Genomic DNA, 15,176 nt, shown 5'->3' with positions numbered 1-15,176 from the left:
TTTAACAAATTTCATTTTAATGATCTCGATGTTTGACACAATTATTATCAGTATCTCACGCGTATTTTACAGGTCCTCTGACCGTCCTCTGGTCCTCTGTCCTGGCGCCGCTCTGCTGTCGTTTTCCTCTGATGGCCTTCGTGCAGGTGTTTTTTTCACAAAATGCAAGACAATAGTTATTGGTAGTTGTTGGCACTTTTTTTTATTCTTGACGAGAAGATTCTTATGCACAGACATGCCATCTTCGATCATATTTGAAAACTGTAATGAACGGAACAGCAAAGGGTCCCATTCTTGTTCAGTGGACATTCTCACCATGGTTGCCAAGCGATCAAGTGTTAGTCCATCCTCCTCCTCTGTATCAACACTTGTGTCCTCTTCTTCCTCTTCTCCCTCATCCTCACTTGGTGTCTTTGTCATCTCTGCCAGGTCTTTATCAGTCAGCGGTTGTGAGTGGGCATCAGGGCATTAATGTCATCAGGAGTCATGTCATTAAAGCCATCTCGCCAAGCTGTTTAGCCAGATTCACAGCTGTATCTACCGCAGAGTGATGAATCTCATCAAGAGAGCATGCGGTGGGGTTGTGCACTGCCTCTGGCCACAGTTTTTTTCCAGCAGACATTTAAAGTTTCAGTTTTCATCTCATTAATGGCCCTCTGAATATTTTGGAAACATGATGCAATGTTCACGCCAGTATGCCTTCAGTGAGAAATCTTGATCTGAGTCCATAGCCTCAACAAGATGCTGCAGGGTGTTGCGCTTATAGAGCGCTTTGAAAGCACGGATGATGCCTTGGTCCATGGGCTGAATCACCGATGTGGTGTTTGGCAACAGAAATTCAATTTGCACACCATCATACGGCAAATCATCAGCGTGGCCTCCGGCGTTGTCCACCAGCAGAAGCACTTTAAAATCCAGTCCTTTTCCTCTCAAGTAACGCTTGACCTCCGGGATGAAACAATATTCGAACCAATCCAGATTGAGCACTTTTGTCATCCAAGCCTTTGCGTTGTGCACCCAGTAAACGGGCAACACATTCTTATTTTTGTTCTTTAGGGCTCTCGGATTTTTTGACCTAAAAATAAGCCCTGGTTTTATCATGAAGCCCGCAGCATTTCCACACACAACCAGAGTCACACGATCTTTTTGGGCTTTAAATCTAGAGGCTTTGGCTTCATCCTGCATTATAAAGGTGCGAGAGGGCATTCATTTCCTAAATAAGCCTTGTCTCATCCATATTAAAAACTTTTTCAGGCTTATATCCCCCTTCCTCAATGATCACTTTAAATTTGTTCACGTATGCCTCTGCTCCAGTGGTATCTGCAGATGCGGCCTCTCCGTGCAGAGAAACACTTTTAAGTCCAAAGCGTTGCTGGAATATGTCAAACCAGCCCTTACAGGCATTAAATGGGCTTGGTTCTAGGTGAAAAGCACCCTTTGATGGCCCGGGCTCCGCATCATCTTGCTCCTCGCTGTCAGCAAAGGTTTCATAAAGTTTTTTAGCTTTTGTGCGGATGATGTTGGTGTCCAGCGGAATGTTCTTTTTCCTGCTGTCACTGATCCACAGAGACCATCCTTACGATGGTCTTGTTGCGGACAGTTGCAACCCTTTTTGCATCCTTGTTAAAACTTATTGCTGCTGTCGTCTTTATGTTATTTTCTTCCTTTTTTATGTAACGAACCGAAGATTCATTTGTGCCGTAATGGCGCCCTACAGCCGCGTAACTTCTACTTTGCTTTGTCATGTCCAGAAGTCCAACTTTTTCTGCGATGGTTAGCATCTTCCTCTGCCTTTTGGGTGCCACTGCAGGTGTAGTTGCAGTTTGTTTCATCGACATTATTACTGCTAGCGATTGAACATGTATGTACTGTACTGTACTGTAAATCTGTCTAGCCGAACGTATTCTGTACTGTACAGGAGACACCACACGGAGGAGATTGATTGACAAGTGTGTACAGTACAGCCAATCAGGACGCCGAACACAATGCTTGTTCATACTGTAGCAGTAAAAAAAAAAAAAATCTGCGATAGGTGAACCGCGATATAGCGAGGGACGACTGTAGTTCAAAAAAGGAAGTTGCCTGAATATTTGAATAATGATTTTTTTTCTGTAGCTAAAAATATGAAGAAGTTAATGAGTTGCAAAATGCGTACGGAAGAAATAAAAGAAAAATAATAAGTTTATTAAAGATTTGAATAACAATAGTTGAAATGCTTGAAGCATTCCAACTAATAATTATGTGTGCAACTGTTAGATTTGTGCGCTCGCGTGGAGCTCATTTGCGCTTCTCTGCTGACGAGCACAAGATAATCATGACTAAATATGATGAATTTTAGTCCATATTTATAGCAAAGTCTAACGGTGCATTCACATTCAAAGCGTAGCAAATACTCACAACACTTCCTGTTGTGAATGCAGCTTAACGCCGCCTCCGCTGGTCAAGCTATAGTTACATAAGCATTGAAAATGTCAGACAAGTAAAGGTGTCAGTGTTAGGAAAATGTATCGGCTAATTTTAAGTGCCTCGTCACCCAAATTCAATCAGATTATACTTATTTAAATGTGCCTGCTGGCAGTAGTATACAAATTTATATATATATATATATGTGTATATGTATATATATATATATATATATATATATATATATGTGTGTATGTATATATGTATATATATATATATATATATATATATATGTGTGTATGTATATATGTATATATATATATATATATATATATATATATATATATATATATATATATATATATATATATATATATATATATATGTGTGTGTGTGTATATATATGTGTGTGTGTGTATATATATGTGTATATATGTGTATATATATATGTGTGTATATATATATGTATATATATGTGTATATACTTATGAGGATATATGTACTGTATGCACGTATGTATCATGAACAATATATGTCTATATTCATGTTGGTGTAGATTACCATATAACTAGGAGTTTAATTATGTGTATGTTCGGATCAGTATGTATGTATTATTCATAATCAGAAATTCAATAAGTTTAAGCAGTGATAAGTATTCTTATTATGCGTCCACCGTAATCATGTTCTACAAAAATTATATGTATGGTGTACTAATAACACTGTTATATAATTCTGAGAGATTTCAATACATCCATAAGTTTCTTAAGCGCTAAATAAACGTTACGAGCAGCAAGGCATGCGACGGCTTTCACGATGTTCTCCGCATCGCCGACACAAACATATACCACTCGCAAGAATGCGAAATGTGGCCTTGCGCTTTTTTTCCACAATCCTTCTGTGATCCAGTCTGCATACTGTTTGTGTACATTATGTGAGACGGACAACGCTCGGCTGCGCCGTGCGGTGTCAATGTACGGCTCCAGAATGTCTCGTAAATAAATGAGTCCTTGTCAGCAGAATCAATAGCGCTCGTGTGAAGTCATCATGATGTGAGAACGGTTCTTGGCGATCTGGAAGAACTCTCTCCCTATAAAACTAATATAATTAATATTGCTTCATCAATGAGGAAGGGAGCTGCTTTTTGTCCGGTGGGAGTGGCCAATTTATCCAGCGAACTTTCACTAAAGCTGCCCTGGAGCAGGTTAGAGGATTTCAATGTGTTGCCATGATGATTTATCTAAACTTTCTTTGAAAAACCGAAAAGCCTGATCTACGGTATCTTATCCTTGAAATTATCCAGCTATATCAGTAAGCCAGGTACGAGAATTAGGGCTCTGAAGCGACGGATCATAAACCTCCGGGTAGCCGTGCACTAAAATAATTAACGTCCCCTCTTCATATATTTTTTTATATTTACAGATCAAACTAAATATTAAGCTGGCTGTAATTGGTTGTTCCCCCGTCACATGACGTGCAGTGTGCTCTGTAGCATTCCAAAGGCTGAATATTTTTATCTTCGGGTTCAGCCCTCGTGCTATTAAAATAAATAGGCGCTTGGGACTGCCTGCACATTATAGAGGTGTCTCTCACCTTTGCGCTTGTCTTCCTCACATGTGAATTGACAACAAGGCATTTTATGGCGCTAAAAAAACACAGCATGCTAACAGACCATTAGCATTTACGATTTTAGTGTTGTTTTTGATTGGTTTGTCACATAAGTGCTCTAAACAAGATAAGATACGATAATCCTTTTTTAGTCCCTCAGTGGGGAAATTACAGGATTACAGTAGCACTGCTCACAAGTAATAAGATAAAGAAGAAAGAAAAAATTAGCAGTAACGAAGAAGAATATTAAATTTACAGATTTTATACAAATATGCAGATGGAATAAAAATATACAGATGAATAAGATATATAAAAATATACAGATGGAATAAAAAATATACAGATGGAATAAAAAATTGTATTTACAGATAGATTAAAAAAAATGTACAAAGTACTGAAAAATACTACAAGGAATATTGCACAAGTGCATGGATTAAAGTAATCATTGTGCTCACAAAATGTTCGGCGTGTTCAGAGTGGTTTTGCGGTCTACTGGGGGCTCAGCTCGTTGTGCAGCCTGACAGCAATTGGGAGAAAGGACCTGCGGTATCTCTCCTTAAGACACCGGGGATGAATCAGCTGGTGGCTGAAGGAGCAGTGCAGCGCAGCCAGAGTGTCCTGCATGGGGTGGGAGGCGTGGTTCATCATGGATGAATGTTTGGTCATCATCCTACTGTCCCCCACCACCTCCACAGTTTCCAAGGGAAGTCCACCACCAGCTCCTTGGTCTTGCTGGAGTTTATCTGGAGGCGGTTCCGCTGGCACCATACCAAAAAGTCCTGGTTAAGTTCTCTGTATTCTCTGTCATCATCGGCGGAGATGAGGCCGACGATTGCATAGTCATCAGAGAACTTTTGCAGGTGGCATTTGGCAGAGTTGTGGCTGAAGTCCGATGTGTATATGGTGAAGAGGAATGGAGGCAGAACGGTTCCCTGTGGGGCCTCTGTGCTGCAGGAAACCCGATCTGACTCACACCCCCGTATCCACACGTACCATGGACAGTTGATGAGGTAGTCCAGTATCCATAAAGTGAGGTGGTGGTCCACCCCGGTCTGCTCCAGTTTGTCTCTCAGTAGAAAAGGCTGGATGGTGTTGAAGGCACTGGAGAAGTCGTAAAACATGACTCTCACAGTGCTTCCAGCCTTTTCCAGGTGAAAGAGACATCTCTGCAGCAGGAAGATGACGGCGTCCCTCCACCCCGATGCCAGACTGATAGGCAAACTGAAGTGGGTCCAGAGATGAGCTCACCAGAGGGCGGAGATGAACAAGGACCAGCCTCTCCAAGGTCTTCATTAGGTGGGACGTTAAAGCCACCGGCCTGAAGCTGTTGGGGTCCTTGGGCCGTGGGGTTTTTGGTACCGGTACCACGCAGGATGTGCCCCATAGCTGTGGTACTTTCCCCAGCCTCAAGCTCAAGTTAAAGGTGTGCTCCGCTATCCCGCACAGCTGGTCTGCGCAGGATTTGAGGAGCCTTGAACTGATGCCGTCTGGCCCCATGGCCTTCCTCACCTTGATCCTCCTGAGTTCCCTCCTCAGCTGGTTGAGGGACACGTTGGGGGGTGCTGTGAGGTGTTGGAGTGGGGGTGGGTTGCTGGTTGATACAAGTTGCAGTTGTATTAAGCAAGCATCTGTCGCTATGATTGAACAACAAAAAAAACTCTTCCCCTGGGACAATGTTTACCTCTTGTCTTTTATGTTCTCAGGTAAGAGCACACCAGTGAGTACGTCTGGAACAGCGGACCCTTCCAAACCATGCGACCCCTTCCAGCCGTTCGGCGGCGACATCATTGACCCGTTTCAGAGTAAAAAGGGCCTGGGAGACCCGTTCAGTGGGAAAGACCCCTTCGCCCCGTCCTCTGCATCAAGTAAAGACTCTAAAGAGCCCGTCTCAGGTTTTGCAGACTTTCGTTCTGTAAGTTGAGATGGGTGATACTGTTAAAGCCTGCTACAAGGTCACTTGTTAAGTTGTAATGGGATATATCAGAGTAGTATGAAAACATGTTTAATTACTGATTTTACAACAGTGACTACATCTCCCTATCTGAATCAGTTAAGAAGGTTTCTTGTTTACATATTGAGAGATGTGAGGAGGATCATTCTTATTAACAAATGCAGAGGACCACAATCAGATACCCAGATTTAGGCTATAGTTATCAATCATTTCAATTATCAATTCAAATTTATGATTAATTACATATTTTTTGTGAACAAAATGAAAAGATTTTCTTTTTTTACTTTAATGCCCACAAACATATACAGTATATATTAGACAGTTAGACAATCCCATTTACGTAACAAAGAACCAGAAATTAATATTTCATCTGTCGTGGTAAAGTTAAGAAAGTACAATATAATACAATAAGCTCACACAGCTCAGTTCACTGAGCTACAAGATTAATGTAACAATGGAAGCACTGGACAGTACAACACAAATGACAACCTTTGTTTTAGCTTCTCTCACAGGGATCTGTTCTCCATGCTAACAAGCTCCCCTGTTTGTGAACAACCCAAAAACATTTCACACTGTTAAAACGCCATCACAGCTCTGAAACAGGGAGTTCCTGCAAAAATGGGTCCCACACAATTGTGTATGTAGAGTATTGAAGTGTGTGTGGAGGGTTGAGGGGGGCTGCATATGAAATCACCTTGAATTATTTATTTATTTAAAGCTATGAAAGTCTTAGTTTTTTTTGGCGGGAGTAGTATCATAGATTTGTCAGGGTTTCCCCGGACTTTCACAAAGACCGAGGGCTAATATCAGCAGCATGTTGGCTTAGTGGTCACAGTCTGGGCCAGTAGAGTCTAGAATAAGGCTCCTGACTAGTGCTACTCATTTCAACCATTTGTCTGATTTATTTTACATGAGACACAGCAGTATCACCGCTCAATTCGCAGCTCTTGAATTTTGTCTGCCCTGCATGACCTTACACTCTAGCTGTGTGTGTGTGTGTGTGTGTGTGTGTGTGTGTGTGCGTGCGTGTGTCATTTGCTGTTGATGGTTGATCGATGCCATAACTCTTGTTCTGCATGTCTTAAGTCCAACAAAAAGGGTTGTATCTAGAACCATCTTTTAACGGTCAAATCTGGAACCTCCAATAAACAGTTCCTCCAGAGAACCCTTCTACCCACACAAGGGGTTCTACCGAGGATCTTTTTTCCACCCTCTTTTAAGACCCATGCTTTCAACAATTAAATTGATAAGAGACAAATTCCAAAAAACAGCCCAACAACAATGACTAGTTACATACATTGAAATACTTTTTATGAAACAATAACTCCATCTGCTATAAGCATGACCTCTTGTCCCCACGGCGTAAAGTATGAGACGGAGGCTTGTGATTGAATGGCCAGATTTTTTTCGGCTTCTTCATTCTTTGATGACATCTTTTAATTTTTCTCTGCGTGTCATATCTCCTGTTTATGTTTAGCTGCTCCTTCCTTTCACTCCCGGTGTTGTTTGTCACCATGTGAAGGGATTCCCTGAACAGTCTGTTTCACCTCAGTCCATTTGTCCCACCTGTGATTCTTATCGTCAACAAGTGTCTAATTCGCCTTCAGTAGCGCGTTAGCATCGTAAGTCACTTCTGCCAACGCTAACTAGCCTGCAGTTTGAAGCTAGCAGAATTACTTGCTCACAATCTAAAAAGAGTAGCTGAACACAGTGGACTGAGCAGACCGGTGCAGGTGTCCCCTTCATAGTGTTTGTGTGGTGTGATGTTGTGTGCAGACACCTAGTTCAGGGACCCTTGGTTTATAATACTTCTGTTCTGTAATCCACCTCTCTGACAGGACCGGACAAAGTGAAGGTAAGAGATCGAACAAGCAATGAATTTAAAACAAGCCACGTTAAGGTGGAAAGTTTTAGATGTGTAAGTTGAAGCATTTGTTCGATAGATATTCCATCATGTGTGGCTGAAACAAAAAATGAAGCTAAAAGCTTTAAAGAAGAGACACACATATCTCGGCAATATATTTATAATCTCAATCTGTATGAATTCTGGAAATCTCATTTCTGCCCTCACTGTTGCGAGGTTGCGTAAATGCTCTGGAAATCTTAAATATGGGTCTCATAAATAAGCCATGTCATTTCAAATGAGGGGGTCAAAACTTTCTTGTGTTCTTTTTTATTTTTTGATGGTCAGTCTATTAAAAGGTCTTTTTTCAAATATTATTTATAGGCAAACACTGATGGTGCGCCTATGCAGTCGAATACAATCCAGAAGATTTTTTTGTTATTTTATCAGAGAACAACATAAACAATGTGTTCAGTAGGAAGGGTCCCTGTTAGGGACAAGCCACTCCTTCTTTTGTCAATGTTCAGCCCGTTGCTTACCTTAAACATGTATGTTAAAGACCAGAAACTGATTAACTTTATCTAAAACAATAAGTGCTTTTGATGTTTTCCAGTTCAATTTTTCTTTCTTTCTTTCTTTTTCTCAGTGAGAAAAGTCCAATCTGTGTTGGCTTGAACAAGTGCACTGAACAAATTGTGATGTGTGGAAAGTTCTCCTCTTTGAGAGAAGGGTAAAGATTCAGAAGTCATACTGACTTAAAGTGCTCTGCCATAGTGTATCAGCCCCGGGGACAGAAGCTTTGCGCATGCGCGATTAATTTTCAATCTGGATGCTGAGACTGACCGCCTGTGAGCGCTTTGTGAGGCGGAGAAACTACATAACAATACGTGCTTTCACGTCAGGCTCAAGTCTGCGAGTTGTCAACATTGCCTGTCAGTGAGGCTACGGAAGCGCTCACGCGCACATACATAAATCGCCTTTAAATCAAAAGCAGTGTCGTTGTATTGCCTTTTTGGCGTGCATCTTATTTATTTATTTTTCATTGACCTCATGCGGGTCGGACTGGAAGAGTCGTAAGACAGGTCTGAACTACGCTGTCTGGGAAAGATTTCAAGTGTGGCACCTGTGTGTGGCAGTTGTAAGACAGTGCAAAAAAAAATGCAGTTAACGCATGATCAAATAATTAACGCTGTTATCGGGTTGCCGGATTAACGCTTCTTTGCCGTCTGATATTAGGCTTGTTTGTTAGAGCTGCGCCTCGCCTGGAGCGAGAGCAGGCGGCCACTGCGGGAGGCTTTTACAAAAAACTGCGATCAAGTCTGACAGTTTTCAGCTGCCTTCAAAGTATTAACAGGAAGTCACAGATTGAAACACTTCCTGTTAGTTCCGAAATTGATAGGGCAGACATTCGAATGAGACGTCGCCGCTACGGGGGCCGCCATGTGATTATAAATATATATTCATGTAGAAATGTGTAGCTGCATCCTTTGTTGTTTTTATGTCTGCGTGTGAAATACATTACTACTGGTTTTAATATGTGTTATACAAACCACACAAAATATGTTTTTATATTAAACCTGAAACTAATAGTGAACAATCGAGCGTGAAGTATTACAACTTCACATAAAAGAAGGATTTTCTACAACACGGGGTGTTTGCTGTCAGATCTAAGAGCCAATCGTCTCTCTGATGTGGCGACAGCCAGGCGTTTCCCATCATGCACTGGGCCAGGTAGTCGGTGGAGAGCTGCTGCAGCACCTGGCTCTAAAATCGACAGCCGCCTTGTTCTCGTGAGAGTATCGTTGACCATGTGTGCATGACGTCAGAGCAATCCTGTAGCAAGTCGGACACAAATCTAACCAGCATGCATTGCACGTCGATCGCCGCCGATCGATTCTGCGCAGGACTGGCTCATCTCAAACGAGCCTATTGTTTACATAAACACGCGCTTGACGGGATGCTGCATTATTAACGGACAATGAATGTTGTCCACATCAACAAGAACAAATTCACAGTCACATTGAGTTCTATATAAAAACATGACAAAACAATCCTGCGGCAATAAAACATTGCACACTCAAGCCTCCAGAAGGAACGCTCTTAATGATTAAAAAAACAACACTGTGGCAGCGGCGTTGGCTCAACTGCAAAGGGAACTGAGTGTGCTGAGATAAGGTGTAATCAGCCTCAACTGGGGGCAATTTGTGTGTGTGTCTCTCGACGTTAAAACAGGAGTAGCCTCTTATGGGAAAGAGCATTGAGCAGAGGCGACACGGCTGGCAACAGCTGTTTCAGTCGAAGGAGAAGATAAGCCAAGGCAGGTGCACTCATGGCCGAGGCCGGGAATGCATACCGTACATCTTATGAATAAAAGTTATAAGGAAACGGCAAATCCTAGCTTGTTGCCCTTTGTGCTACCCGAGACTTGCAAGGGTAATGGAGGTTCGCTCTATTTCTCATTAGCCTGCGATGAAAGCACCGATGCATTGGACCACTGCACAACTACTAATTTTTTTAAGAGGAGATAATTGTGACAGTGAATGTGTGTATTTTCATGTAACATTTGTGGCATCTTTACTTCATCAAATTTGGCCCTCTTTGCAAAAGGTTTGGACACCCCTGGTCTAGCTGATATATAATACACATTGCATCCAATGACAGGACCTAGAAAGCCTGACTGCTCTCTCTCTCTCTCTCTCTCTCTCTCTCTCTCTCTCTCTCTCTCTGTCTCTCTCTCTCTCTTTCTCTCCCTATTTAATTAGAACATTGCAACACCAATATTGGCAAAGCAATTAAAACACAGCAGAAAAACAAAAATATACAACTCATATAGATTACAAAAATAATAACAATAATAAAACAGATCTCGCTCTCTCACCTTGTCTACCTGAAATGTGCACTTTATAATTTTATTTTGTAAACCCTTGTTTACCTAAAATGTGCACATAATTTTATTTTGTACCATTGGATTTCGGTTTAGCAAGGTAACTACTGGATTAACTCTGGGTTTTCCGTCTCACGAAGCTGGTTCACTTTTTAGCGGGGTTCGTTTCCCCGGTAACTTACGCTGAACGCCTAACCTGCTCCGGAGCAGGTGAAGTTCCTGGATAAGATCTCAGCGGGGATATAAGACCGCCTACTGGCCAATCATTGTCTTGGAAAAATGGCTTGCCCATTTCTGCAGAATCCCGTTGAGGAATGCGCTCGGATAGTAAGAGCAGCGCTCCGCACACAGCGCGTGTTTCGTGACTGGCAAAACTTGTTGGAGTTGTTGTGTAGACTATGCATGTATATTGTTCACATCATGCATGTAGCCTGGAAGATATAATAAACTTACTAACCGCTTTGAACTATGTATTTCGTTTCAACTTGCTCCCATGTTCTTTTAGCTCTTTTAGGGGTTGCAACTGAAATGAGGTTATTGTTAAAACAAAAAGATAATCAAAATAGTCACATTCATTTGAGACAGTGATTTAATATTACAATCCCAGTAATTTATGCATTGACGGAGTCTGCAAATTTTTTTGCCACGTTTCTTTACGGCTTGTGGTTGCTGCAGCAGAGTTGCTTTTTGCTTGTATCCTTTCACTATATTTATCGTACATTATTAAGATCGTGGTTTGCTCCTCCATTGTAAAATATGTTGCTCTTGGCGGCTTCTCCATGGTGCACGATTGGTCAAACTGAGTTAACACTGCCACTTTTTTGTGCACGAGCACAGATCTAGATGAGACACTCCTGGTTTGACTTAACGAGTTGATATGGCTTTGTGAGACTGCGGACATCTGGTTAAGTGCAGCTGGATAACTGAGGGAAACCCCGGGTATGTTAACCCAGCTTCGTGAGACAGGCCTTTGGTGCTCCGGAAGGAGCTAATAGCGGCTTCATTCAGGCGCTGTTGTGGGACTACGAATAATATTATGAACCCAGACACCATGGAGTTTGATGTCCCGACATTTTTGTGACTTCCACAACAAGTATAAAGCAGTTTTGGTGGTTATGTCTTCCTTAGTCTAAAACAGAAGAGATCGCTCTTTTCACGAAGAAAAGCGGCAGAGATAAGCCACGCCCCCTTTGTGGAGCCGCAATTCGTCATGCTGCTTTTGGTCTGAACACACTTTCACCGAATGCGTCAAAAATTTTCTTGACACGCATCGAGAAACTTTTTGACGTGTTCTGTATGAACACACTATTAGCCTTCTCTGCTGGCCAAACAGAATCACAAAGTTATACCTATTTTGTAATTAAATAGTTTTTCACAAATACATGATCCTGTCTTCCTGTTGCTCTTCTTCCGGCCTGCAGCGCCTCAAGCTTTTTTTAAGGAGAGCTTTCATCCAATCAGATTTCACCTCTATGGAAGCAGAGCTGGCCTTTAAAGATTAAAGTACACAGGGAGAGGATTTTATCGATTGTCATAGTCTTCAACCAATCAGATCTTTAGTTTGACATGCTGGGCATATTCTTTGACGTGCTAATGATTGGTCAGAGGGCCAGCGTGACCATTAACAAGTGCTATGATTGGTCAGTGGGCCAGCATGACTGCTGTTAACAGAAAGCTACCTAGCTGCTAGCAGAACTCAGTACTAGTCAGAGTAGTTAAGACATTGTTAGATTTTTTAACACTCAATGGCTGAAGAAGGAGGAGAAACAAACTTGGTGGTGGATTTACTGATGATGCCTTTCGTACGGAATGTTACGGCCATGTTTGGCCGTGACGATCCTAATATTGGCTGTTTTATATATTTGTGTTTTTATGGATGCAGTAGTGTTATGTTAATGTGTCTATGGCAGGGGTGTCCAAACTTTTTGCAAAAAGGACCAAATTTGATAAATTAAAGATGCCCGGGGGCCAATAGTTCCTTCTGACATTTTTTTAAACCACAAATGTTACATTAAAAAAACACACTTTCACTGTCACAATTATCTTTATTTTTGAAATGACAATGTAACCTAATATAATGTAAGCAATAATGGCTTTCATTCAGTCAGATAACAATGAACAAACTGTATAGAATACCTTACATTTCTATGAGTTAAATAACATTGCCTTGTGAACATTTTAAACAAGAGTTCAAAGTAATGAGAAGTGCTCTGTTATCATTAAACTTTAAAACAAGTGAATTTTGCCCTTGTCCTTTAATTACATCTTTAACGTTTTTTGATTTATTTATTCTGACGGAGCTGGCAGGCCATACATAATACATTATAAAATCGAAGCTGCGGGCTGTATGAAGATTGGCCCGCGGGTCGGACTTTGGACACCCCTGAGCTTGACCCTCGTCCTCCACAACGTTAACAGGCTATACACAGTAGCATCCATTTAGCTTTGGCTGCAGTAAGTTTGTTCTTCGTTGTGGTGTCCATGTGTTTCTGTCCGAAGTCATCCATTCGTGTCTGGCTATGACGAGGGGGCGCAGAGATAGCATCAGCTGTGTGCTTGGCCATCGAGTGGTATTTCAGACTTGATAGCTACGATGATAGCTCAGTTCACAATAACAAATGGCTCATACCACTTCGGTCTTGTCAAGGGAACCACGTCTTATTATTCGTTTTGCCGTATCACGCTCACCATTCATTCATTTCAACCCGTAACTATAGCCTAGCTTCCAAGCGCAAACGGCGTGCCTAATGTTTTGCTTCCGGTTGATCTACATCCGGCGTGGTGATTACAAGAAAAAAATGAAAATGCGTTAACGCCGTTAATAATGCAATAATATGACAGCACTAATATATATATATATATATATATATATATATATATATATATATATATATATATATGTAAAAATATGTATGTGTATATATATGCTGTATATATATAAAGCGATAGAAAAAATTTTAAAAAATAAGATGCACGCTATAAATGAATACGACACTGCTTATACTTTAAAGGCAAATCATGTGCACGCGCGCTTCCGTAGCCTCAGGCAGGCAGCGTTGACAACTTGAGCCTGACGTGAAAGCACTATTGTAATGTAGCTTCTGTTTCTTAACGAGCAGCAGTGCTGCAATGAGCAGCTTCGAATCACAAAACCGGCGGGCTCCACGTCCAGATTGAAAGATAATCATACATGCGCAAAGCTCCTGACCCCGCGGTCTGATCCACTACGGCAGAGTACTTTACGTCAGGACGCTATACTCACTTCTGGATATTTACTCTTCTCTCAAAGAGGAGAACTTTCCTTACATCAGAAGATGTTCAGTGCACTTGTTCAAGCCAACACAGACTGGACTTTTCTCACTGAGGAAGAAAAACTGAACTGAACAGGAAAACATCAAAAGCACTTATTGCTTTTGTATTAAGTGAATTAATTGCTGGTCTTTGGTAACAGACTGAACATGGACAAAAGGAGTGGCTTGTCCCTCACAGGGACCCTTACTACTAAACATGGACAAAAGAAGTAGTAGTTTGTTCCTCACAGGGACCTACCAGTTAATAAAAAAAGAAAAAAAATCTATAATCTATATATATAAGTATGTTAACTTGCTGTTGCTTCAGAGTGCCTATTATATTGTTCTGATAACATTACTTTAAAATAAAACTGTGCAATACACTAGTTTTTACTTCATTATTGAATTTGGCGCATAATGCGATTAATCGCAGAAAAATCATGCGATTTATCAGTTAATTTTTTTAGACTTTGCCCAGCCCATATATATCGATATATATATATATATATATATATATATATATATATATATATATGTATATATATATATGTATATATATATATATATATATGTATATATATATATATATATATATATATATATGTATATATATATATATATATATATATATATATATATGTATATATATATATATATATATATATATATACATATATGTGTATATATGTATGTATATATATATATGTATATATATGTATATATGTATATGTATGTATATATATATATGTATATATATGTATATATGTATATGTATGTATATATATATATGTATGTATATATATATGTGTATATATATATGTATATATATATATGTATATATATATGTATATATGTATATGTATATATGTATATGTATATATATATATGTATATATGTATATGTATATATGTATATATATATGTATATGTATATATATATGTGTATATTATTATATTATGTGTGTATATATATGTGTATATATATATATGTATGTATATATGTGTGTATATATGTATATGTGTGTATATATGTATATGTGTGTATGTATGTATGTATATATAATTAGAGCTGTGAAAAATAACACGTTAACGCATTGTGATTAAATTACAGGATTAATGCGTTAATTTATTTAACGCATGTGCAGAATGAGCTTCCATTAAAGCGGAAATTCAACTATTTACGCTCTAATACAGTCAGATG

At 40.0% G+C, this 15,176-nt stretch overlaps 1 protein-coding gene across 13 annotated transcripts in view; it reads left to right on the top strand.

The window, feature by feature from the left end:
- LOC137794484 (epidermal growth factor receptor substrate 15-like 1) overlaps positions 1 to 15,176 on the top strand; it is a 108,158-nt gene that overhangs the window by 70,193 nt on the left and 22,789 nt on the right. For 9 of the 13 annotated variants that reach the window (XM_068591283.1, XM_068591279.1, XM_068591277.1 and 6 more), the window contains one exon: positions 5,712 to 5,873. In XM_068591283.1, the coding sequence (XP_068447384.1) occupies positions 5,712 to 5,873 (162 nt within the window). Of the gene's footprint in view, positions 1 to 5,711; positions 5,930 to 7,797; positions 7,815 to 15,176 lie in introns of those variants that run through there. The other 4 variants (XM_068591281.1, XM_068591278.1, XM_068591284.1 and 1 more) reach the window with 3 other exon arrangements.

This window comes from Clinocottus analis, unplaced genomic scaffold (genome assembly GCF_023055335.1).
Source record: "Clinocottus analis isolate CAN_PGR_092001 unplaced genomic scaffold, fCliAna1.0.p SCAF_25, whole genome shotgun sequence".
Taxonomy (NCBI): Eukaryota; Metazoa; Chordata; class Actinopteri; order Perciformes; family Cottidae; genus Clinocottus; species Clinocottus analis.
Note: the sequence above shows the minus strand (reverse complement) of the source record. Positions and strands in the feature narration are given on the sequence as shown.